The sequence below is a fragment of the Bombina bombina genome, chromosome 1, assembly GCF_027579735.1.
Source record: "Bombina bombina isolate aBomBom1 chromosome 1, aBomBom1.pri, whole genome shotgun sequence".
Taxonomy (NCBI): domain Eukaryota; kingdom Metazoa; phylum Chordata; class Amphibia; order Anura; family Bombinatoridae; genus Bombina; species Bombina bombina.
The window spans coordinates 1,069,283,036-1,069,309,767 of NC_069499.1; the positions used below are offsets into that span (position 1 = coordinate 1,069,283,036).

The window sequence follows — 26,732 nt, forward strand, 5'->3', positions numbered from 1 at the left end:
ACACTTCACACTTTTTCCAAATTTTACAAATTTGACACTTTCGCTTCTTCGGAGGCTGGTTTTGGGAGAAAGGTTCTACAGGCAGTGGTTCCTTCTGTTTAATGTTCCTGCCTTGTCCCTCCCATCATCCGTGTACTTAGCTTTGGTATGGGTATCCCATAAGTAATGGATGACCCGTGGACTGAACACACTTAACAAGAGAAAACATAATTTATGCTTACCTGATAAATTTATTTCTCTTGTAGTGTGTTCAGTCCACGGCCCGCCCTGTCTTTTTAAGGCAGGTTCTAAATTTTAAAAATTATAACTCCAGTCACCACTGCACCTTATAGTTTCTCCTTTCTCGTCTTGTTTCGGTCGAATGACTGGATATGATATGTGAGGGGAGGAGCTATATAGCAGCTCTGCTTGGGTGATCCTCTTGCAACTTCCTGTTGGGAAGGAGAATATATCCCATAAGTAATGGATGACCCGTGGACTGAACACACTACAAGAGAAATAAATTTATCAGGTAAGCATAAATTATGTGGGGGTTTTTTTAGCGCCTTGTTGCGCAGTTAAAATTCTAGCACAGTCTTCCTGCTTCTTCCTCCTTGATCCAGGACATCTCTAGAGAGCTCAGGGGTCTTCAAAATTCTTTTTTGAGGGAGGTAATCAGTCACAGCAGACCTGTGACAGTGTGTTTGACTGTGATAAAAGCGTTAAATCTTAATTTGATTATCCGTTTTTGGGTATTGAGGGGTGAATCATCCTTTTGCTAATGGGTGCAATCCTCTGCTAATTAATACATTTACTGTTAAAAATTGTTGACTATAACTGAATTAGTTCATTGTTATTCAACTGTGTTTTTGAAAAGCGCTGCAGCGTTTTTTATATTGCTTGTAAACTTATTGAAAGTAATTTCCAAGCTTGCTAGCTTCATTGCTAGTCTGTTTAAACATGTCTGATACAGAGGGATCTGCTTGTTCATTATGTTTAAAAGCCGATGTGGAGCCCAATAGAAATATGTGTACCAATTGTATTGATATTACTTTAAATAAAAGTCAGTCTTTACCGATAAAGAAATTATCACCAGACAACGAGGGGGAAGTTATGCCGTCTAACTCTCCTCACGTGTCAGTACCTTCGCCTCCCGCTCGGGAGGTGCGTGAGATTGTGGCGCCAAGTACATCAAGGCCCTTACAAATCACTTTACATGATATGGCTAATGTTATGAAAGAAGTATTATCCAATCTGCCCGAGTTAAGAGGCAAGCGCGATAGCTCTGGGTTAAGGACAGAGCGCGCCGATGACACGAGAGCCATGTCGGATACTGCGTCACAATTTGCAGAACATGAGGACGGAGAGCTTCATTCTGTGGGTGACGGTTCTGATTCGGGGAGACCGGATTCAGAAATTTCAAATTTTAAATTTAAGCTTGAGAACCTCCGCGTGTTGCTAGGGGAGGTGTTAGCGGCTCTGAATGATTGTGACACGGTGGCAATCCCAGAGAAATTATGTAGGCTGGATAAATACTATGCGGTACCGGTGTGTACTGACGTTTTTCCTATACCGAAAAGGCTTACAGAGATTTTTAGCAAGGAGTGGGATAGACCTGGTGTGCCCTTTTCCCCTCCTCCGATATTTAGAAAAATGTTCCCTATAAACACCGCCACACGAGACTTATGGCAGCCGGTCCCTAAGGTGGAGGGAGCAGTTTCTACTTTAGCCAAGAGAGAGCTCAGGGGTCTTCCAAATTCGTTTTTGAGGGAGGTAATCAGTCACAGCAGACCTGTGACAGTGTGTTTGACTGTGATAAAAGCTTTAAATCTTAATTTGATTATCCGTTTTTGGGTATTGAGGGGTGAATCATCCTTTTGCTAATGGGTGCAATCCTCTGCTAATTAATACATTTACTGTTAAAAATTGTTGACTATAACTGAATTAGTTCATTGTTATTCAACTGTGTTTTTGAAAAGCGCTGCAGCGTTTTTTATATTGCTTGTAAACTTATTGAAAGTAATTTCCAAGCTTGCTAGCTTCATTGCTAGTCTGTTTAAACATGTCTGATACAGAGGGATCTGCTTGTTCATTATGTTTAAAAGCCGATGTGGAGCCCAATAGAAATATGTGTACCAATTGTATTGATATTACTTTAAATAAAAGTCAGTCTTAACCGATAAAGAAATTATCACCAGACAACGAGGGGGAAGTTATGCCGTCTAACTCTCCTCACGTGTCAGTACCTTCGCCTCCCGCTCGGGAGGTGCGTGAGATTGTGGCGCCAAGTACATCAAGGCCCTTACAAATCACTTTACATGATATGGCTAATGTTATGAAAGAAGTATTATCCAATCTGCCCGAGTTAAGAGGCAAGCGCGATAGCTCTGGGTTAAGGACAGAGCGCGCCGATGACACGAGAGCCATGTCGGATACTGCGTCACAATTTGCAGAACATGAGGACGGAGAGCTTCATTCTGTGGGTGACGGTTCTGATTCGGGGAGACCGGATTCAGAAATTTCAAATTTTAAATTTAAGCTTGAGAACCTCCGCGTGTTGCTAGGGGAGGTGTTAGCGGCTCTGAATGATTGTGACACGGTGGCAATCCCAGAGAAATTATGTAGGCTGGATAAATACTATGCGGTACCGGTGTGTACTGACGTTTTTCCTATACCGAAAAGGCTTACAGAGATTTTTAGCAAGGAGTGGGATAGACCTGGTGTGCCCTTTTCCCCTCCTCCGATATTTAGAAAAATGTTCCCTATAAACACCGCCACACGAGACTTATGGCAGCCGGTCCCTAAGGTGGAGGGAGCAGTTTCTACTTTAGCCAAACGTACCACTATCCCGGTGGAGGATAGTTGTGCTTTCTCAGATCCAATGGATAAAAAATTAGAGGGTTACCTTAAGAAAATGTTTGTTCAACAAGGTTTTATATTACAGCCCCTTGCATGCATTGCGCCTGTCACTGCTGCAGCGGCATTCTGGTTTGAGTCTCTGGAAGAGGCGATTCGCACAGCACCATTGGATGAGATTTTGAGCAAGCTTAGAACGCTTAAGCTAGCTAATGCGTTTGTTTCGGATGCCGTAGTGCATTTAACCAAACTTACGGCTAAGAATTCCGGATTCGCCATACAGACGCCCAGAGCGCTATGGCTTAAATCCTGGTCAGCAGATGTAACTTCTAAATCTAAACTACTGAATATTCCTTTCAAAGGGCAGACCTTATTCGGGCCCGGCTTGAAGGAAATTATTGCTGACATTACTGGAGGTAAGGGCCACTCCCTTCCTCAGGACAGGGCCAAATCAAAGGCCTTTGGCTAATTTTCGTGCCTTTCGTAATTTCAAGGCAGGAGCAGCATCAACTTCCTCTGCTCCAAAACAGGAAGGAACTACTGCTCGTTACAGACAAGGTTGGAAAGGCAACCAGTCATGGAACAAGGGCAAGCAGGCCAGAAAGCCTACTCCCGCCCCTAAGACAGAATGAAGACAGGGCCCCCTTTCCGGAGACGGATCTAGTGGGGGGCAGACTTTCTCTCTTCGCCCAGGCTTGGGCAAGAGATGTACAGGATCCCTGGACGTTGGAGATTATATCTCAGGATACCTTCTGGATTTCAAAACTTCTCCTCCACAAGGGAGGTTTCACCTGTCAAGGTTATCAACAAACCTAATAAAGAAAGAGGCATTTCTACAATGTGTACAAGACCTCTTAGTGATGGGAGTGATCCACCCAGTTCCGCGAACGGAACAAGGGCAAGGGTTTTACTCAAATCTGTTTGTGGTTCCCAAAAAAGAGGGTACCTTCAGACCAATCTTAGACTTAAAAATCTTAAACAAATTCCTAAGGGTTCCATCGTTCAAGATGGAAACCATTCGGACCATCCTACCCATGATCCAAGAGGGTCAGTATATGACCACAGTGGATTTAAAGGATGCCTACCTTCACATACCGATTAACAAAGATCATTATCGGTACCTAAGGTTTGCCTTTCTAGACAGGCATTACCAGTTTGTAGCTCTTCCCTTCGGGTTAGCTACGGCTCCGAGAATTTTTACAAAGGTTCTGGGTTCGCTTCTGGCGGTACTAAGACTGCGAGGCATAGCGGTGGCTCCGTACCTAGACGACATTCTGATACAAGCGTCAAGTTTTCAAAATGCAAAGTCTCATACAGAGATAGTTCTAGCATTTCTGAGGTCGCATGGGTGGAATGTGAACATGGAAAAGAGTTCTCTGTTTCCACTCACAAGGGTCCCTTTCCTAGGGACTCTTATAGATTCTGTAGAGATGAAGATTTACCTGACGGAGTCCAGGTTATCAAAAATTCTAAATGCTTGCCGTGTCCTTCATTCCATTCCAAGCCCATCAGTAGCTCAGTGCATGGAAGTAATCGGCTTAATGGTTGCGGCAATGGACATAGTGCCATTTGCGCGCCTGCATCTCAGACCGCTGTATGCATGCTAAGTCAGTGGAATGGGGATTACTCAGATCTGTCCCCTTTACTGTATCTGGACCAGGAGACCAGGGATTCTCTTCTCTGGTGGTTGTCTCGGGTTCATCTGTCCAAAGGAATGACCTTTCGCTGACCAGATTGGACGATTGTAACGACAGATGCCAGCCTACTAGGCTGGGGCGCAGTCTGGAACTCCCTAAAGGCTCAGGGATCGTGGACTCAGGAGGAGAAACTCCTTCCAATAAACATTCTGGAATTAAAAGCAATATTCAATGCTCTTCTAGCTTGGCCTCAGTTAGCAACACTGAGGTTCATCAGGTTTCAGTCGGACAACATCACGACTGTAGCTTACATCAATCATCAAGGAGGAACCAGGAGTTCCCTAGCGATGTTAGAAATCTCAAAGATAATTCGCTGGGCAGAGTCTCACTCTTGCCACCTGTCAGCGATCTACATCCCAGGTGTGGAGAACTGGGAGGCGGACTTTCTAAGTCGCCAGACTTTTCATCCGGGGGAGTGGGAACTTCATCCGGAGATATTTGCTCAACTGATTCTTCGTTGGGGCAAACCGGAACTGGATCTCATGGCATCTCGCCAGAATGCCAAGCTTCCTTGCTACGGATCCAGGTCCAGGGACCCGGGAGCGGTGCTGATAGATGCACTAGCAGCCCCTTGGGTTTTCAACATGGCTTATGTGTTTCCACCTTTTCCGTTACTGCCTCGACTGATTGCCAAGATCAAACAGGAGAGAGCATCAGTGATTCTGATAGCGCCTGCGTGGCCACGCAGGACCTGGTATGCAGACCTAGTGGACATGTCGTCCTGTCCACCATGGTCTCTGCCTCTGAGGCAGGACCTTCTAATTCAGGGTCCTTTCAACCATCCAAACCTAATTTCTCTGAGGCTGACTGCATGGAGATTGAACGCTTGATTCTATTGAAGCGTGGTTTCTCGGAGTCGGTTATTGATACATTAATACAGGCTCGGAAACCTGTGACCAGAAAAATTTACCATAAGATATGGCGTAAATATTTATATTGGTGTGAATCCAAGAGTTACTCATGGAGTAAGGTTAGGATTCCTAGTATATTGTCTTTTCTACAAGAGGGTTTAGAAAAGGGTTTATCCGCTAGTTCGCTAAAGGGACAGATTTCTGCTCTGTCTATTCTTTTACACAAGCGTCGGGCAGAGAATCCAGACGTCCAGGCTTTTTGTCAGGCTTTGGCTAGGATTAAGCCTGTGTTTAAAACTGTTGCTCCTCTGTGGAGCTTAAACTTGGTTCTTAAAGTTCTTCAGGGTGTTCCGTTTGAACCCCTTCATTCCATTGATATTAAGCTTTTATCTTGGAAAGTTCTGTTTTTGATGGCTATTTCCTCGGCTCGAAGAGTCTCTGAGTTATCTGCCTTACATTGTGATTCTCCTTATCTGATTTTCCATTCAGACAAGGTAGTCCTGCGTACTAAACCTGGGTTTTTACCTAAGGTTGTTTCTAACAGGAATATCAATCAAGAGATTGTTGTTCCATCATTATGTCCTAACCCTTCTTCAAAGAAGGAACGTCTTTTGCATAATCTAGACGTGGTCCGTGCCCTGAAGTTCTACTTACAGGCAACTAAAGATTTTCGGCAAACTTCTTCTCTGTTTGTCGTTTACTCTGGACAGAGGAGAGGTCAAAAGGCTTCGGCTTTCTCTCTCTCTTTTTGGCTTCGTAGCATAATACGTTTAGCCTATGAGACTGCTGGACAGCAGCCTCCTGAAAGAATTACAGCTCATTCCACTAGAGCTGTGGCTTCCACCTGGGCCTTTAAGAATGAGGCCTCTGTTGAACAGATTTGCAAGGCTGCAACTTGGTCTTCACTTCATACTTTTTCCAAATGTTACAAATTTGACACTTTTGCTTCTTCGGAGGCTGTTTTTGGGAGAAAGGTTCTACAGGCAGTGGTTCCTTCTGTTTAATGTTCCTGCCTTGTCCCTCCCATCATCCGTGTACTTTAGCTTTGGTATTGGTATCCCATAAGTAATGGATGACCCGTGGACTGAACACACTTAACAAGAGAAAACATAATTTATGCTTACCTGATAAATTTATTTCTCTTGTAGTGTGTTCAGTCCACGGCCCGCCCTGTCTTTTTTTGAGGCAGGTTCTAAATTTTAAATTATAACTCCAGTCACCACTGCACCCTATAGTTTCTCCTTTCTCGTCTTGTTTCGGTCGAATGACTGGATATGACATGTGAGGGGAGGAGCTATATAGCAGCTCTGCTTGGGTGATCCTCTTGCAACTTCCTGTTGGGAAGGAGAATATATCCCATAAGTAATGGATGACCCGTGGACTGAACACACTACAAGAGAAATAAATTTATCAGGTAAGCATAAATTATGTTTTTGTTGTTCAAAATAACTCCTTTGGTATCTAGAAACCATCATCTAAACTGAAAATATGAATAACAAACATTCTCTGTAAAGCTATGCAAATATTAGAAATTAACAGTGATTAATCTCCCAGTGGGGGTTAGGAGAGATACAGAGATTTTTGTATCGGAAATAGCTGGTTGTGCTCAGCTGTATTTGGCATTTCAACACCTAACTATGTTTAGACCTAGTGCTTTACCTGCAGATCATTTTTATTGGCATATCTTTGAGAACACAAGTTGATGATTTTACTGAGCAATACCAACAATTTTAAATACAAAACAATTATTAAGGTATATAAACCTATATATTTAATACAATGTTCCTTAAATTGTTTACACATAGTTCATTTAACTTTTTATCAATTAAAATAGTTTATTTTGCCTGTTAAAACCTCCACCAATACTGAAAATATGAAAGCTTTTCTCTAGAGAATACAAACATAAGGTAAATAAGAATGCTCAACAGGGGAAACCAGGTTTCCAATAAATTGTTTCTTTAAATGTGACTAAGTTTAAATCATGTGATTTCTCTATACTTTATTTATTTATATATGTAAATATATATACCATATAGCATGTAAATCATGGTTTGAAATAAATATGTTTATTCAATTGTAGCATAAATACTTGTTGTTTATTTGTTTTTTTTCGTTCTGGATTTGAATATCAGTCAAATTCACTGGACCTTAAAAATAGATTAAAAAATATATCTATTCTTCATCATCTATATTCCATAAATACACAATTATGCCTCAAAAGAGCTGTAATGGGTTATTACGCATAGTTGACCTTACTACTATGACTAAAACAGGCATATATGTATTGTCTACTCTTTTTGTACTCTCTGATGTTCAGAAATTCATGGAAAATGTATTATTATTATTATGGTTCTATGAAAAAAAAAAATCTTTGTGGCATTGTGCCACTGGAAGTTATGAAATATAATGTTCTTTTATACAAATGTATTGAGAGACACATCTATATTGATCATAATTTTATATATGTTTATCTTTAAAAAACAAAAAAGAACCAGCGCTAAAACTATAAAAAAGCACACGTTTAGAAGAATACTTCATATAAAAGTCAAAATGAGTAAGAATCCAGCAACCATAAAAGGGAATCCACAAGTCAAACACAGAAAAAGTGCAGCTCTGATTCAAATGTAGATACTGTATATAGCAAACGGCTAAATGATATGCATAAAAATTTCACAAGAGACAGATGTAAAAATCCGCAAAATAGAGCTGAGCCATCCAGTAGTCTGTGTGGATGATCCACTATCCTCCATAGAGCGCGCTGCTCAGCAGTGGACAGGTAATTGAAACTCCCGGTCACTGATGTAACTATGAATTTATATGCGAGTCCTAATATCTCAACATCTTTATTTTGTCTCTTTAGCTTTGCTTTCGGCTCGTTGATATCTGCTGTGGATCCAGTAGCCACCATTGCAATCTTTAATGCCCTTAATGTGGACCCTGTACTCAACATGTTAGTGTTTGGCGAAAGCATTTTGAATGATGCAGTCTCCATTGTCTTAACAAAGTAAGTAAACGTAAAACAGATTCGACAAAGAAAGGAATGCAGAGCCTGTGCTTCCAAGCTACAATATGAAATATTACACAAGAAAAAACAACATAAAGTGTTGCATGAAAAATTTTGAAAATTATGATATAGAAAATGAAAAAATAATAAAAAAGGGATAAACAGTCAATGCAAAGTCACCCCAATCATTGTATAAAAAACAGATTGAATAGAATATCACACCTGCTGGTTTGGGTAAGAACCTGGGTGGATTAAAATCTTGGTGGAGTCTTTCCGATAAGATGATTTTATACTCATGTGCCTGTAACTCCAGATAGCAATCTCAGGTAGTGATGCCAATGGGTGCTGCTCCAATAACACAGAGAGGACTGTGATCCACCTCCCAGAAGGAACCTGAAATAAAAAAGAAGAAAAGAGCGCGGCCCACTCTGTGTAAAAGTATTTATTACACTGAATATAGCGCAAATAAAAACAGATGTACCAGATAATGGATTAAAATGTGCACAAAATAAGTATCGCCAAAAGTCCTCCAATTCCTTCCTGTGATCACAGCGTGACCCGAGTGTCTTACTTTCCCAGGATAGCGGAACAACTCACAATAGTATCTGCCTGTGTCGGTAGGACCTAAGGACTCTAAAATCCTTAACCCGTTTCCCTGGGTTCCGACCCGACTTTCTCAAGAGTTGAGAAAGTCGGGTCGGAAACTGAAGAAAAGCGTTGATGATTTCCATCTAAAGGGGAGGAGAGTCCACGGATTCATTCATTACTTTTGTGAATAAAAACCTGGCCACCAGCAGGAGGCAAAGACACCCCAGCCAAAGGCTTAAATACCTCTCCCACTCCCCTCATCCCCCAGTCATTCTTTGCCTTTCGTCACAGGAGGATGGCAGAGAAGTGCCGAAGATTCGGAGTAGTCTCTTATGGAGGGTAGTACTCTTCGGAATGGGACTGGAGTTTTAAGTAATCCTGTCAGTCTCTCAGTGAGAGCCTGGGTGAAAGTTAGAGTCTGGAGATGCAGGGAGAGTCTTTCTGCGAAACCATCCCGACTCATAGTAACAGCTCCACAAGCATTCAGCGTTGAATAGTTTCGCTGCCTGCTTTTTGCTCTCAAGTCCATGTCAGGAGCAATGCTTCTACCTGTCACACTTGAAGGGCCATGTTCCTGTTCCACGGCATAGATTCTGGTAAGATCGTTTCATTTTTATACATAATGATAACACTGAAGACAGGGCCGCAGTGTGGTGCTTTACTGCAGGGGCGGTCCTGCGAGGCATCCCCTTTGACCGGGTGTGGCATCCCATGTGACCTGGTGTGGCAGTCTCCACTCCCTCTGTTGATCAGCGGCGCAGGAGACAAAGCAGTTTCTGTAGTCCGGGTCATAGGAGGCGGTGAGTGCCCCGGCCATTGGCGTATAAAGGTGCCTGTTTATTAAGTTTTCTAGTCTGTAAAAAAAGCGCAAGCTATGGAGGACTCTGACACGTTAGAGGGTACTCCCTCTTTAACAAAGTCTCAGTCCTGTGTTTATTGTGAGGAGGTTCTTGTAAATCAGCCTGCTCAACTATGTTCCACATGCCTCGATAAGGTTGCAACATCCAAAAATAAAAGGATTACTAGTACTACTGAGCCGTCCACCTCTGAGGGTTCCCCGTCCCGTGAGGTGCGTTCCCTGCTTTCAGCGCCCCAGGGTCCAACCGTTACTCCTACGGGAGAGATTTGTTGGCTGTCAAATTTTGCGGATCACCTGCAAACGGCGGTATCGAAAGTGATCCATGCCTTACCACATTCTACTAAGCGCAAGCGTAGGGCGTATCAGGGCGGCCAAGCCCAGGGGTCGTCTGCACCTATGGGAATACCAGAAGTATTATACGATGACGAGGCCCACTTCGACTCTTTGGAGGAGGCTTCCTCTGGGTCAGAGTCTGTGTCATATCATCCTCGGGCTGCAGAGGAGCCTGACTTTAGGTTTAGCATAGAGAATTTGTGCTTTTTGCTGAAGCAAGTGCTTGCTACTCTGGAGGTATACGAGGACAGGGTGGTGCCTCAGACCTTCCCGGTTCCCATTAAGATGACTAATTTTTTTTAAGAATGAATGGGAGCGATTAGGTTCTTCCTTTTCCCCTTCTTCTCCCTTAAAGAAACTGTTCCCCATTCCGGACTCTTAGCTCGAGCTGTGGGGGACTGTCACTAAGGTGGATGGTGCTATTTCCACGCTCGCGAAGCGGACAACTATTCCTCTCGAGGATAGTTCGTCATTTATAGAGCCCATGGATAAAAATTTGGAAAACATGTTAAGGAAAATGTTTCAGCACATAGTTTGTTTTTCAACCGACAGTTGAATCCCTGTGTGATATGGTCGAGAGGGAGACTTCCGTCGACGAGATACAGGATAAGATTAAGGAGTTGAAGGTCGCCAATTCTTTCATTTGTGACGCCAATATGCAAATTATTTGCCTGAATGCAAAGGTTTCAGGATTCTCCATTTTAGCTCGCAGGGCTCTGTGGCTAAAGTCTTGGTCTGTGGACATGACCTCTAAGTCGAGGCTGTTGTCCCTGCCTATTCAAGTAAAGATTCTGTTCGGTCCAGGATTGGATTCAATCATATCCACGGTTATGGGAGGCAAGGGAGCTTTCCTACCGCAGGATAAGAAGGCTAAGTCTAAAGGATCTACTTTTTGTCCCTTTTGTGCGGACAAGTCCTGGGAAGCGGTCTTTCTCAGCAGACAATCCTTCCATCCGGGGGAATGGTCTCTTCACCCCGAAGTTTTTGCAGAGATTTGTCTCAGATGGGGAACGCCGGAGATAGATCTCATGGCGTCCAGACTCAATTGCAAGCTACCCCAATACGAGTCGAGTTCGAGGGATCCCCAGGCAGAGCTGATAGATGCCATAGTGGTGCCTTGGGGATTCAGCCTAGTTTACATTTTTCCGCCGTTTACCACTTATACCTTGTGTAGTGGCACGCATCAAGCAGGAGCAAGCTTCGGCCATCCTGATTGCTCCATCGTGGCCGCGGAGGACGTGGTTTGCGGATATGGTGGGGTTGTCATCCTCTCCGCCATGGAGGTTACCTTGCCACAGGGATCTGCTGGAACATGGTCCCTTTCGACATCAATATCTGGGTTTTTTGAGGCTGACTGCGTGGAGATTGAACGTTTAGTCTTAGCCAAGAGAGGTTTCTCCAACATAGGTGTGTCCGGTCCACGGCGTCATCCTTACTTGTGGGATATTCTCTTCCCCAACAGGAAATGGCAAAGAGCCCAGCAAAGCTGGTCACATGATCCCTCCTAGGCTCCGCCTACCCCAGTCATTCTCTTTGCCGTTGTACAGGCAACATCTCCACGGAGATGGCTTAGAGTTTTTTAGTGTTTAACTGTAGTTTTTATTATTCAATCAAGAGTTTGTTATTTTGAAATAGTGCTGGTATGTACTATTTACTCAGAAACAGAAAAGAGATGAAGATTTCTGTTTGTATGAGGAAAATGATTTTAGCAACCGTAACTAAAATCCATGGCTGTTCCACACAGGACTGTTGAGAGCAATTAACTTCAGTTGGGGGAACAGTATGCAGTCTCTTGCTGCTTGAGGTATGACACATTCTAACAAGACGATGTAATGCTGGAAGCTGTCATTTTCCCTATGGGATCCGGTAAGCCATGTTTATTACGATCGTAAATAAGGGCTTCACAAGGGCTTATTAAGACTGTAGACTTTTTCTGGGCTAAATCGATTCATTATTAACACATATTTAGCCTTGAGGAATCATTTTATCTGGGTATTTTGATATAATAATATCGGCAGGCACTGTATTAGACACCTTATTCCTTAGGGGCTTTCCCAAAGCATAAGCAGAGCCTCATTTTCGCGCCGGTGTGGCGCACTTGTTTTTGAGAGGCATGGCATGCAGTCGCATGTGAGAGGAGCTCTGATAATTAGAAAAGACTTTCTGAAGGCGTCATTTGGTATCGTATTCCCCTTTGGGCTTGGTTGGGTCTCAGCAAAGCAGATACCAGGGACTGTAAAGGGGTTAAAGTTTAAAACGGCTCCGGTTCCGTTATTTTAAGGGTTAAAGCTTCCAAGTTTGGTGTGCAATACTTTTAAAGCTTTAAGACACTGTGGTGAAAATTTGGTGAATTTTGCACAATTCCTTCATGTTTTTTCGCAATTGCAGTAATAAAGTGTGTTCAGTTTAAAATTTAAAGTGACAGTAACGGTTTTATTTTAAAACGTTTTTGTACTTTGTTATCAAGTTTATGCCTGTTTAACATGTCTGAACTACCAGATAGACTGTGTTCTGAATGTGGGGAAGCCAGAATTCCTATTCATTTAAATAAATGTGATTTATGTGATAATGACAATGATGCCCAAGATGATTCCTCAAGTGAGGGGAGTAAGCATGGTACTGCATCATTCCCTCCTTCGTCTACACGAGTCTTGCCCACTCAGGAGGCCCCTAGTACATCTAGCGCGCCAATACTCCTTACTATGCAACAATTAACGGCTGTAATGGATAATTCTGTCAAAAACATTTTAGCCAAAATGAACACTTGTCAGCGTAAGCGCGGCTGCTCTGTTTTAGATACTGAAGAGCATGGCAACGCTGATACTAATATCTCTGAAGGGCCCCTAACCCAGTCTGATGGGGCCAGGGAGGTTTTGTCTGAGGGAGAAATTACTGATTCAGGGAACATTTCTCAACAGGCTGAACCTGATGTGATTGCATTTAAATTTAAGTTGGAACATCTCCGCATTTTGCTTAAGGAGGTATTATCCACTCTGGATGATTGTGACAAGTTGGTCATCCCAGAGAAACTATGTAAAATGGACAAGTTCCTAGAGGTGCCGGGGCTCCCAGAAGCTTTTCCTATACCCAAGCGGGTGGCGGACATTGTTAATAAAGAATGGGAAAGGCCCGGTATTCCTTTCGTCCCTCCCCCCATATTTAAAAAATTGTTTCCTATGGTCGACCCCAGAAAGGACTTATGGCAGACAGTCCCCAAGGTCGAGGGAGCGGTTTCCACTTTAAACAAACGCACCACTATACCCATAGAGGATAGTTGTGCTTTCAAAGATCCTATGGATAAAAAATTAGAAGGTTTGCTTAAAAAGTATTATCAGCAGGGTTACCTTCTACAACCAATTTCATGCATTGTCCCTGTCGCTACAGCCGCATGTTTCTGGTTCGATGAGCTGATAAAGGCGGTCGATAGTGATTCTCCTCCTTATGAGGAGATTATGGACAGAATCAATGCTCTCAAATTGGCTAATTCTTTCACCCTAGACGCCACTTTGCAATTGGCTAGGTTAGCGGCTAAGAATTCTGGGTTTGCTATTGTGGCGCGCAGAGCGCTTTGGTTGAAATCTTGGTCGGCTGATGCGTCTTCCAAGAACAAGCTACTTAACATTCCTTTCAAGGGGAAAACGCTGTTTGGCCCTGACTTGAAAGAGATTATCTCTGATATCACTGGGGGTAAGGGCCACGCCCTTCCTCAGGATCGGCCTTTCAAGGCAAAAAATAAACCTAATTTTCGTCCCTTTCGTAGAAACGGACCAGCCCAAGGTGCTACGTCCTCTAAGCAAGAGGGTAATACTTCTCAAGCCAAGCCAGCTTGGAGACCAATGCAAGGCTGGAACAAGGGAAAGCAGGCCAAGAAACCTGCCACTGCTACCAAGACTGCATGAAATGTTGGCCCCCGATCCGGGACCGGATCTGGTGGGGGGCAGACTCTCTCTCTTCGCTCAGGCTTGGGCAAGAGATGTTCTGGATCCTTGGGCGCTAGAAATAGTCTCCCAAGGTTATCTTCTGGAATTCAAGGGACTTCCCCCAAGGGGGAGGTTCCACAGGTCTCAGTTGTCTTCAGACCACATAAAAAGACAGGCATTCTTACATTGTGTAGAAGACCTGTTAAAAATGGGAGTGATTCATCCTGTTCCATTAAGAGAACAAGGGATGGGGTTCTACTCCAATCTGTTCATAGTTCCCAAAAAAGAGGGAACGTTCAGACCAATCTTAGATCTCAAGATCTTAAACAAGTTTCTCAAGGTTCCATCGTTCAAGATGGAAACCATTCGAACTATTCTTCCTTCCATCCAGGAAGGTCAATTCATGACCACGGTGGATTAAAGGATGCGTATCTACATATTCCTATCCACAAGGAACATCATCGGTTCCTAAGGTTCGCATTCCTGGACAAACATTACCAGTTCGTGGCGCTTCCTTTCGGATTAGCCACTGCTCCAAGGATTTTCACAAAGGTACTAGGGTCCCTTCTAGCTGTGCTAAGACCAAGGGGCATTGCTGTAGTACCTTACTTGGACGACATTCTGATTCAAGCGTCGTCCCTTCCTCAAGCAAAGGCTCACACGGACATCGTCCTGGCCTTTCTCAGATCTCACGGATGGAAAGTGAACGTGGAAAAGAGTTCTCTATCCCCGTCAACAAGGGTTCCCTTCTTGGGAACAATTATAGACTCCTTAGAAATGAGGATTTTTCTAACAGAGGCCAGAAAAACAAAACTTCTAGACTCTTGTCGGATACTTCATTCCGTTCCTCTTCCTTCCATAGCTCAGTGCATGGAAGTGATCGGGTTGATGGTAGCGGCAATGGACATAGTTCCTTTTGCGCGCATTCATCTAAGACCATTACAACTGTGCATGCTCAGTCAGTGGAATGGGGACTATACAGACTTGTCTCCGAAGATACAAGTAAATCAGAGGACCAGAGACTCACTCCGTTGGTGGCTGTCCCTGGACAACCTGTCACAAGGGATGACATTCCGCAGACCAGAGTGGGTCATTGTCACGACCGACGCCAGTCTGATGGGCTGGGGCGCGGTCTGGGGATCCCTGAAAGCTCAGGGTCTTTGGTCTCGGGAAGAGTCTCTTCTACCGATAAATATTCTGGAACTGAGAGCGATATTCAATGCTCTCAAGGCTTGGCCTCAGCTAGCGAGGGCCAAGTTCATACGGTTTCAATCAGACAACATGACAACTGTTGCGTACATCAACCATCAGGGGGGAACAAGGAGTTCCCTAGCGATGGAAGAAGTGACCAAAATCATTCTATGGGCGGAGTCTCACTCCTGCCACCTGTCTGCTATCCACATCCCAGGAGTGGAAAATTGGGAAGCGGATTTTCTGAGTCGTCAGACATTGCATCCGGGGGAGTGGGAACTTCATCCGGAAATTTTTGCCCAAGTCACTCAGCTGTGGGGCATTCCAGACATGGATCTGATGGCCTCTCGTCAGAACTTCAAAGTTCCTTGCTACGGGTCCAGATCCAGGGATCCCAAGGCGGCTCTAGTGGATGCACTAGTAGCACCTTGGACCTTCAAACTAGCTTATGTGTTCCCGCCATTTCCTCTCATCCCCAGGCTGGTAGCCAGGATCAATCAGGAGAGGGCGTCGGTGATCTTGATAGCTCCTGCGTGGCCACGCAGGACTTGGTATGCAGATCTGGTGAATATGTCATCGGCTCCACCTCGGAAGCTACCTTTGAGACGAGACCTTCTTGTTCAGGGTCCGTTCGAACATCCGAATCTGGTTTCACTCCAGCTGACTGCTTGGAGATTGAACGCTTGATTTTATCGAAGCGAGGATTCTCAGATTCTCTTATCGATACTCTTGTTCAGGCCAGAAAGCCTGTAACTAGAAAGATTTACCACAAAATTTGGAAAAAATATATCTGTTGGTGTGAATCTAAAGGATTCCCTTGGGACAAGGTTAAGATTCCTAGGATTCTATCCTTCCTTCAAGAAGGATTGGAAAAAGGATTATCTGCAAGTTCCCTGAAGGGACAGATTTCTGCCTTGTCGGTGTTACTTCACAAAAAACTGGCTGCTGTGCCAGATGTTCAAGCCTTTGTTCAGGCTCTGGTTAGAATTAAGCCTGTTTACAAACCTTTGACTCCTCCTTGGAGTCTCAATTTAGTTCTTTCAGTTCTTCAGGGGGTTCCGTTTGAACCCTTGCATTCCGTTGATATTAAATTATTATCTTGGAAAGTTTTGTTTTTAGTTGCAATTTCTTCTGCCAGAAGAGTTTCAGAATTATCTGCTCTGCAGTGTTCTCCTCCTTATCTGGTGTTCCATGCAGATAAGGTGGTTTTACGTACTAAACCTGGTTTTCTTCCAAAAGTTGTTTCTAACAAGAACATTAACCAGGAGATTATCGTACCTTCTCTGTGTCCGAAACCAGTTTCAAAGAAGGAACGTTTGTTGCACAATTTGGATGTTGTTCGCGCTCTAAAATTCTATTTAGATGCTACAAAGGATTTTAGACAAACATCTTCCTTGTTTGTTGTTTATTCCGGTAAAAGGAGAGGTCAAAAAGCAACTTCTACCTCTCTCTCTTTTTGGATTAAAAGCATCATCAGATTGGCTTACGAGACTGCCGGACGGCAGCCTCCCGAAAGAATCACAGCTCATTCCACTAGGGCTGTGGCTTCCACATGGGCCTTCAAGAACGAGGCTTCTGTTGATCAGATATGTAGGGCAGCGACTTGGTCTTCACTGCACACTTTTACCAAATTTTACAAGTTTGATACTTTTGCTTCTTCTGAGGCTATTTTTGGGAGAAAGGTTTTGCAAGCCGTGGTGCCTTCCATTTAGGTGACCTGATTTGCTCCCTCCCTTCATCCGTGTCCTAAAGCTTTGGTATTGGTTCCCACAAGTAAGGATGACGCCGTGGACCGGACACACCTATGTTGGAGAAAACAGAATTTATGTTTACCTGATAAATTACTTTCTCCAACGGTGTGTCCGGTCCACGGCCCGCCCTGGTTTTTTAATCAGGTCTGATAATTTATTTTCTTTAACTACAGTCACCACGGTACCATATGGTTTCTCCTATGCAAATATTCCTCCTTAACGTCGGTCGAATGACTGGGGTAGGCGGAGCCTAGGAGGGATCATGTGACCAGCTTTGCTGGGCTCTTTGCCATTTCCTGTTGGGGAAGAGAATATCCCACAAGTAAGGATGACGCCGTGGACCGGACACACCGTTGGAGAAAGTAATTTATCAGGTAAACATAAATTCTGTTTTTTCTGAAAGTGTGATTGACACTCTAGTTCAGACAAGGAAACCAGTCACATCTATCATTACTTGTCCTGGTGTGAGAAGCATGGATATCCTTGGCACAAGGTGAAGGTATCCAGGATTCTGTATTTTCTCCAAGAAGGTTTGGAGAAGGGTTTTGCTGCTAGTTCCTTAAAGGGACAGATTTCAGCATTATCAGTCATGTTGCACAGGAGACTCGCTGAGCTTCCTGACATTCAATCTTTTGTTCAGGCTCTGTCTAGAATCAGACCTATCTTTAGGCAGTCTGCTCCCCCATGGAGCTTAAACTTGGTTCCGTTTGAGCCTATGCATTCTATTGACATTAAGATTCTGTCCTGGAAGGTTCTCTTCCTGTTGGCTATTGCATCGGCACACAGAGTATCTGAACTGGCTGCCTTGCAATTCGAGCCTCATCTGGTTTTTCATGCGGATAAGGCTGTTCTTCACACCGGTTTGGGGTTTCTTCCCAATTTGGTGTCTAACCATAACATCAATCAGGAAATAATTGTTCCTTCTTTGTGTCCTAACCTTCTAATCTTCTTCTAAAGAGAGGTTACTTCATAATCTAGATGTGGTTTGTGCCTTAAAGTTCTATCTTCAGGCTACAAAGGATTTCTGACAGTCTACATCTCTTTTTGTGGTGTATTCCGGGAAGTGCAAGGGGCAGAGGGCCTCTACTTCTACTCTACTTCTTTGTCCTTTTGATGAGGAGGTTGAATCGCTTGGCCTATGAGACAGCGGGACATAAGCCTCTTCAGAGTATCACGGCTCATTCAACTAGAGCTGTGGCTTCGTCTTGGGCCTTCAAGAATGAGGCCTTTATGGAGCAGATTTGTAAGGTCCTCCTTACACCAGGTCCTCTTTACACTCTTTTACAAAGTTTTACAAATTTGACGTTTTTGCTTCTGCGGAAGCTGTTTTTGGGAGAAAGATTTTACAGGCTGTGGTGCCCTCAGATTAGGGTTTGCCTTTTTACCCTCCCAGTGTCCTCTAAAGCTTGGGTTTATGTATCCCAAAAGTAATGAATTAAGCCGTGGACTCTCCTCCCCTTTAGATGGAAAACATAAATTATACTTACCTGATGATTTTTTTTTCATCGTGGGGAGGAGAGTCCACGGCTCCCGCCCGTAACTCCGGTGGGCGGACCTAAATTTAATTGATCTTCTGGCACCATTTATACCCTGATATTTCTCCTACTGTTCGTTGTTCCCTCGGCAGAATGACTGGGGGAAGAAGGGAGTTGGGAAGGTATTTAAGCCTTTGGCTGGGGTGTCTTTGCCTCCTCCTGGTTGCCAGGTTCTTTATTCCTAAAAGTAATGAATGAAGCCATGGACTCTCCTCCCCACGATGGAAATAAAATTATCAGCTAAGCATAATTTATGTTTCTTTCATGTAATTAGCAAGAGTCCATGAGCTAGTGACGTATGGGATATACATTCCTACCAGGAGGGGCAAAGTTTCCCAAACCTCAAAATGCCTATAAATACACCCCTCACCACACCCACAAATCAGTTTTACAAACTTTGCCTCCTGTGGAGGTGGTGAAGTAAGTTTGTGCTAGATTCTACGTTGATATGCGCTCCGCAGCAGGTTGGAGCCCGGTTTTCCTCTCAGCGTGCAGTGAATGTCAGAGGGATGTGAAGAGAGTATTGCCTATTTGAATTCAATGATCTCCTTCTACAGGGTCTATTTCATAGGTTCTCTGTTATCGGTCGTAGAGATTCATCTCTTACCTCCCTTTTCAGATCGACGATATACTCTTATATATACCATTACCTCTACTGATTCTCGTTTCAGTACTGGTTTGGCTTTCTACTACATGTAGATGAGTGTCCTGGGGTAAGTAAGTCTTATTTTCTGTGACACTCTAAGCTATGGTTCGGCACTTTTATATAAAGTTCTAAATATATGTGTTTAAACATTTATTTGCCTTGATTCAGGATGTTCAACATTCCTTATTTTCAGACAGTCAGTTTCATATTTGGGATAATGCATATGAATAATTCAATTTTTTCTTACCTTAAAATTTGACTTTTTTTCCTGTGGGCTGTTAGGCTCGCAGGGGCTGAAAATGCTTCATTTTATTGCGTCTTTCTTGGCGCAAAAAAATTTCTTGTCATTTCCGGCGTCATACGTGTCGCCGGAAGTTGCGTCATTTTTTGACGTTTTTGCGCAAAAAAATGTCGGCGTTACCGGATGTGGCGCCATTTTTGGCGCCAAAAGCATTTAGGCGCCAAATAATGTTGGCGCTAAAAAATTTGAGCGTCATTGTTGTCTCCACAATATTTAAGTCTCATTATTTATTGCTTCTGGTTGCTAGAAGCTTGTTCATTGGCATTTTTTTCCCATTCCTGAAACTGTCATTTAAGGAATTTGATCAATTTTGCTTTATATGTTGTTTTTTTCTATTACATATTGCAAGATGTCTCAGATGGACTCTGAATCAGAAGCCACTTCTGGAAAAACGCTTAACTGAGTTTCAGTTCTACCAAAGCTAAGTTCATTTATTTTAAATGTTATAAATGCTTATCTTTAGCTATGGTTTGTAATAAGTTATTATGTTATACTTTTACATGCGGAATCCATTAGTATTTATGCTTTATATATTTTCTTTTCTTACAAGAAATATTTAGAAGACTTATAAGAAATATTTTTCTGATTCTATGTTAAAGGCTTTGTCTGACTTTGTGCCTTCTAATAAAATTTTTAGGTCTTTTTCACTTCTTTTTTTTAATTATTGAAGTTTCAAATGACCAACAACATACTGATTTATCCTTCTCTGATGATGTTTTTTTCTCTTTCAGAAATTTTCTTCATCAGATATTGACACTAACAAATCTACTTTTTTATTATTTTTCTATTATTAAAGTACATTTGTTCTTTGTTGAAAAGGTGTTGATTATTTTGGATATTAAGGTAACTAGTTCTTTAAGACTAGCTGACATTATTTCTGCCTATTTATTTCTTCTGTGTTTTCAGAGGTTTTCTTTCCAATTCCCTATACTAGGGAATGGAATAGGCTGAGAATTTTCTTTTTTTTATTCTTCAAAGGTTTTAAACTATATTCTTTGCCAGCAGTTAAACTCAATTTGGAGGGTTCTCCAATTTATTGGGGCTATCTCTAATTCTACTAATTATGCTATTGTTTCTATAGCAAAATAGTATTTATTTTCCTTTAGATAGTTGTATCTTATTTATGGAAAATTATTTAGTTTCAGGTACTTTTCTTGGTCCTGTGATTTATTTGGATATTGCAATTGCTTCATTTTCTCTGTTTACTTTAAGATCAAGTATCAGATTATGATTTATTTTAGCATTGTTAAAGGGACAACATTTACTAGACTAGGTGCTGTTGCATTTTGTCTTGTTGTTTTGCATTTATTGATTATGCAAGTCCACTGTATTGGCTGGTCCTTTAAACTGGACTATCATGCTAATAATTTCATTTGTGTCTTCATTTTATTGAATATTTTCGCAAATGAGGGTTAATCTATGTATTTAGCTTTTTTAGCTAGAAGAATTTTGTGATTTTTTTAAAAAAAAAATAAAAAAAATCCATATTTCTTTTAAATTTTTACCTAAGGTTGTGAATTCTAACAACATTAGTAGAGAAATTATGGTTCCTTCATTGTGTCCTAATCCTAAGAATTCTAAGGAAGAGTTGTTGCATTCTTTTGATGTAGTTAGAGCTTTGAAATATTATGTTGAAGCTACTAAGGATTTCCGAAAGACTTTTAGTCTATTTGTTATCTTTTCCGGTTCTAGGAAAGGTCAGAAGGCTTCTGCCATTTCTTTGGCATCTGGGTTAAAATCTTTGTTTCATCATGCCGATGTCGAGTCGGGTTAAACTCCGCCTCAAAGGATTTCAGCTCATTCTACTAGGTCAGTTTCTACTTCCTGGGCGTATAGGAATGAAGCTTCAGTTGATCAGATTTGCAAAGCAGCCACTTGGTCTTCTTTGCATACTTTTTACTAAATTCTACCATTTTTATGTGTTTTCTTCTTCTGAAGCAGTTTTTGGTAGAAAAGTACTTCAGGCAGCTGTTTCAGTTTGATTCTTCTGCTTATAATTTCAGTTTTTTTCATTATAAGATTTAAACTTTATTTTGGGTGTGGATTTTTTTCAGCGGAATTGGCTGTCTTTATTTTATCCCTCCCTCTCTAGTGACTCTTGCGTGGAAGATCCACATCTTGGGTAGTCATTATCCCATACGTCACTAGCTCATGGACTCTTGCTAATTACATGAAAGAAAACATAATTTATGTAAGAACTTACCTGATAAATTCATTTCTTTCATATTAGCAAGAGTCCACGAGGCCCACCCTTTTTTGTGGTGGTTATGATTTTTTTGTATAAAGCACAATTATTCCAATTCCTTATTTTTTATGCTTTCGCACTTTTTTCTTATCACCCCACTTCTTGGCTATACGTTAAACTGATTTGTGGGTGTGGTGAGGGGTGTATTTATAGGCATTTTGAGGTTTGGGAAACTTTGCCCCTCCTGGTAGGAATGTATATCCCATACGTCACTAGCTCATGGACTCTTGCTAATATGAAATAAATGAATTTCTCAGGTAAGTTCTTACATAAATTATGTTTTTTAGAGTCCTTAGGTCCTACCGACACAGGCAGAAACTATTGTGAGTTGTTCCGCTATCCTGGGAAAGTAAGACACTCGGGTCACGCTGTGATCACAGGAAGGATTAAGCTATTTAAAAGCTGACACTCATTTGGCTTGAATTGGAGGACTTTTGGTGATTTATCGTGCACATTTTATTCCATTATTTGGTACGTCTGTTTCTATTTGCGCTATATTCAGTGTAATTAATACTTTTACTCTTAGAGTGGGCTGCGCTCTTTTCTTCGTTTGTATAAAACAGATTTGGCCTAGATTATCCAATATATAATCTATATTTTTCATGAGCTCCTCAGACATATTCTCTGGTAGTCCTCAATTTGTCATTTGAAATGTATTTATTTTTCTCCAACATAGGTGTGTCCGGTCCACGGCGTCATCCTTACTTGTGGGATATTCTGTTCCCCAACAGGAAATGGCAAAGAGCCCAGCAAAGCTGGTCACATGATCCCTCCTAGGCTCCGCCTTCCCCAGTCATTCTCTTTGCCGTTGTACAGGCAACATCTCCACGGAGATGGCTTAGAGTTTTTTGGTGTTTAACTGTAGTTTTTATTCTTCAATCAAGAGTTTGTTATTTTAAAATAGTGCTGGTATGTACTATTTACTCTGAAACAGAAAAGTGATGAAGATTTCTGTTTGTAAGAGGAAAATGATTTTAGCAACCGTTACTAAAATCGATGGCTGTTTCCACACAGGACTGTTGAGAGGAATTAACTTCAGTTGGGGGAAACAGTGAGCAGACTTTTGCTGCTTGAGGTATGACACATTTCTAACAAGACGATGTAATGCTGGAAGCTGTCATTTTCCCTATGGGATCCGGTAAGCCATTTTTATTACATAAGAATAAAGGGCTTCACAAGGGCTTTTAAGACTGGTAGACATTTTCTGGGCTAAAACGATTGATATATAAGCATTTTTAATACTTCATAGCTTTGAGGAATTATTTTTTTCTTGGGAATTATGTAAAATAACCGGCAGGCACTGTATTGGACACCTTATTCTCTAGGGGCTTTCCCTAATCATAGGCAGAGCCTCATTTTCGCGCCTCTATTGCGCACTTGTTTCTCCAACATAGGTGTGTCCGGTCCACGGCGTCATCCTTACTTGTGGGATATTCTCCTCCCCAACAGGAAATGGCAAAGAGCCCAGCAAAGCTGGTCACATGATCCCTCCTAGGCTCCGCCTACCCCAGTCATTCTCTTTGCCGTTGTACAGGCAACATCTCCACGGAGATGGCTTAGAGTTTTTTAGTGTTTAACTGTAGTTTTTATATTCAATCAAGAGTTTGTTATTTTGAAATAGTGCTGGTATGTACTATTTACTCAGAAACAGAAAAGAGATGAAGATTTCTGTTTGTATGAGGAAAATGATTTTAGCAACCGTAACTAAAATCCATGGCTGTTCCACACAGGACTGTTGAGAGCTATTAACTTCAGTTGGGGGAACAGTATGCAGTCTCTTGCTGCTTGAGGTATGACACATTCTAACAAGACGATGTAATGCTGGAAGCTGTCATTTTCCCTATGGGATCCGGTAAGCCATGTTTATTACGATCATAAATAAGGGCTTCACAAGGGCTTATTAAGACTGTAGACTTTTCTGGGCTAAATCGATTCATTATTAACACATATTTAGCCTTGAGGAATCATTTTATCTGGGTATTTTGATATAAGAATATCGGCAGGCACTGTATTAGACACCTTATTCCTTAGGGACTTTCCCAAAGCATAAGCAGAGCCTCATTTTCGCGCCGGTGTGGCGCACTTGTTTTTGAGAGGCATGGCATGCAGTCGCATGTGTGAGGAGCTCTGATACTTAGAAAAGACTTTCTGAAGGCGTCATTTGGTATCGTATTCCCCTTTGGGCTTGGTTGGGTCTCAGCAAAGCAGATACCAGGGACTGTAAAGGGGTTAAAGTTTAAAACGGCTCCGGTTCCGTTATTTTAAGGGTTAAAGCTTCCAAATTTGGTGTGCAATACTTTTAAGGCTTTAAGACACTGTGGTGAAAATTTGTACAATTCCTTCATGTTTTTTCGCAATTGCAGTAATAAAGTGTGTTCAGTTTAAAATTTAAAGTGACAGTAACGGTTTTATTTTAAAACGTTTTTGTACTTTGTTATCAAGTTTATGCCTGTTTAACATGTCTGAACTACCAGATAGACTGTGTTCTGAATGTGGGGAAGCCAGAATTCCTATTCATTTAAATAAATGTGATTTATGTGATAATGACAATGATGCCCAAGATGATTCCTCAAGTGAGGGGAGTAAGCATGGTACTGCATCATTCCCTCCTTCGTCTACACGAGTCTTGCCCACTCAGGAGGCCCCTAGTACATCTAGCGCGCCAATACTCCTTACTATGCAACAATTAACGGCTGTAATGGATAATTCTGTCAAAAACATTTTAGCCCAAATGAACACTTGTCAGCGTAAGCGCGGCTGCTCTGTTTTAGATACTGAAGAGCATGGCAACGCTGATACTAATATCTCTGAAGGGCCCCTAACCCAGTCTGATGGGGCCAGGGAGGTTTTGTCTGAGGGAGAAATTACTGATTCAGGGAACATTTCTCAACAGGCTGAACCTGATGTGATTGCATTTAAATTTAAGTTGGAACATCTCCGCATTCTGCTTAAGGAGGTATTATCCACTCTGGATGATTGTGACAAGTTGGTCATCCCAGAGAAGCTATGTAAAATGGACAAGTTCCTAGAGGTGCCGGGGCTCCCAGAAGCTTTTCCTATACCCAAGCGGGTGACGGACATTGTTAATAAAGAATGGGAAAGGCCCGGTATTCCTTTCGTCCCTCCCCCCATATTTAAAAAATTGTTTCCTTTGGTCGACCCCAGAAAGGACTTATGGCAGACAGTCCCCAAGGTCGAGGGAGCGGTTTCCACTTTAAACAAACGCACCACTATACCCATAGAGGATAGTTGTGCTTTCAAAGATCCTATGGATAAAAAATTAGAAGGTTTGCTTAAAAAGATGTTTGTTCAGCAGGGTTACCTTCTACAACCAATTGCATGCATTGTCCCTGTCGCTACAGCCGCATGTTTCTGGTTCGATGAGCTGATAAAGGCGGTCGATAGTGATTCTCCTCCTTATGAGGAGATTATGGACAGAATCAATGCTCTCAAATTGGCTAATTCTTTCACCCTAGACGCCACTTTGCAATTGGCTAGGTTAGCGGCTAAGAATTCTGGGTTTGCTATTGTGGCGCGCAGAGCGCTTTGGTTGAAATCTTGGTCGGCTGATGCGTCTTCCAAGAACAAGCTACTTAACATTCCTTTCAAGGGGAAAACGCTGTTTGGCCCTGACTTGAAAGAGATTATCTCTGATATCACTGGGGGTAAGGGCCACGCCCTTCCTCAGGATCGGCCTTTCAAGGCAAAAAATAAACCTAATTTTCGTCCCTTTCGTAGAAACGGACCAGCCCGAGGTGCTACGTCCTCTAAGCAAGAGGGTAATACTTCTCAAGCCAAGCCAGCTTGGAGACCAATGCAAGGCTGGAACAAGGGAAAGCAGGCCAAGAAACCTGCCACTGCTACCAAGACTGCATGAAAGGTTGGCCCCCGATCCGGGACCGGATCTGGTGGGGGGCAGACTCTCTCTCTTCGCTCAGGCTTGGGCAAGAGATGTTCTGGATCCTTGGGCGCTAGAAATAGTCTCCCAAGGTTATCTTCTGGAATTCAAGGGACTTCCCCCAAGGGGGAGGTTCCACAGGTCTCAGTTGTCTTCAGACCACATAAAAAGACAGGCATTCTTACATTGTGTAGAAGACCTGTTAAAAATGGGAGTGATTCATCCTGTTCCATTAAGAGAACAAGGGATGGGGTTCTACTCCAATCTGTTCATAGTTCCCAAAAAAGAGGGAACGTTCAGACCAATCTTAGATCTCAAGATCTTAAACAAGTTTCTCAAGGTTCCATCGTTCAAGATGGAAACCATTCGAACTATTCTTCCTTCCATCCAGGAAGGTCAATTCATGACCACGGTGGATTTAAAGGATGCGTATCTACATATTCCTATCCACAAGGAACATCATCGGTTCCTAAGGTTCGCATTCCTGGACAAGCATTACCAGTTCGTGGCGCTTCCTTTCGGATTAGCCACTGCTCCAAGGATTTTCACAAAGGTACTGGGGTCCCTTCTAGCGGTGCTAAGACCAAGGGGCATTGCAGTAGTACCTTACTTGGACGACATTCTGATTCAAGCGTCGTCCCTTCCACAAGCAAAGGCTCACACGGACATCGTCCTGGCCTTTCTCAGATCTCACGGGTGGAAAGTGAACGTAGAAAAAAGTTCTCTATCTCCGTCAACAAAAGTTCCCTTCTTGGGAACAATAATAGACTCCTTAGAAATGAGGATTTTTCTGACAGAGGCCAGAAAATCAAAACTTCTAAACTCTTGTCAAGTACTTCATTCTGTTCCTCTTCCTTCCATAGCGCAGTGCATGGAAGTAATAGGTTTGATGGTCGCGGCAATGGACATAGTTCCTTTTGCGCAAATTCATCTGAGACCATTACAACTGTGCATGCTCAGTCAGTGGAATGGGGATTATACAGACTTGTCTCCGACGATACAAGTAGATCAGAGGACCAGAGATTCACTCCGTTGGTGGCTGTCCCTGGACAACCTGTCACAGGGGATGAGCTTCCGC

At 42.5% G+C, this 26,732-nt stretch overlaps 1 protein-coding gene across 1 annotated transcript in view; it reads left to right on the plus strand.

The window, feature by feature from the left end:
• The window catches only part of SLC9A8 (solute carrier family 9 member A8), a gene marked incomplete in the record, with an annotated part of 719,342 nt that overhangs the window by 425,426 nt on the left and 267,184 nt on the right, over nucleotides 1-26,732 (plus strand). The window contains 1 exon segment of the mRNA XM_053691852.1: nucleotides 8,244-8,387. Within this exon segment, the coding sequence (XP_053547827.1) occupies nucleotides 8,244-8,387 (144 nt within the window).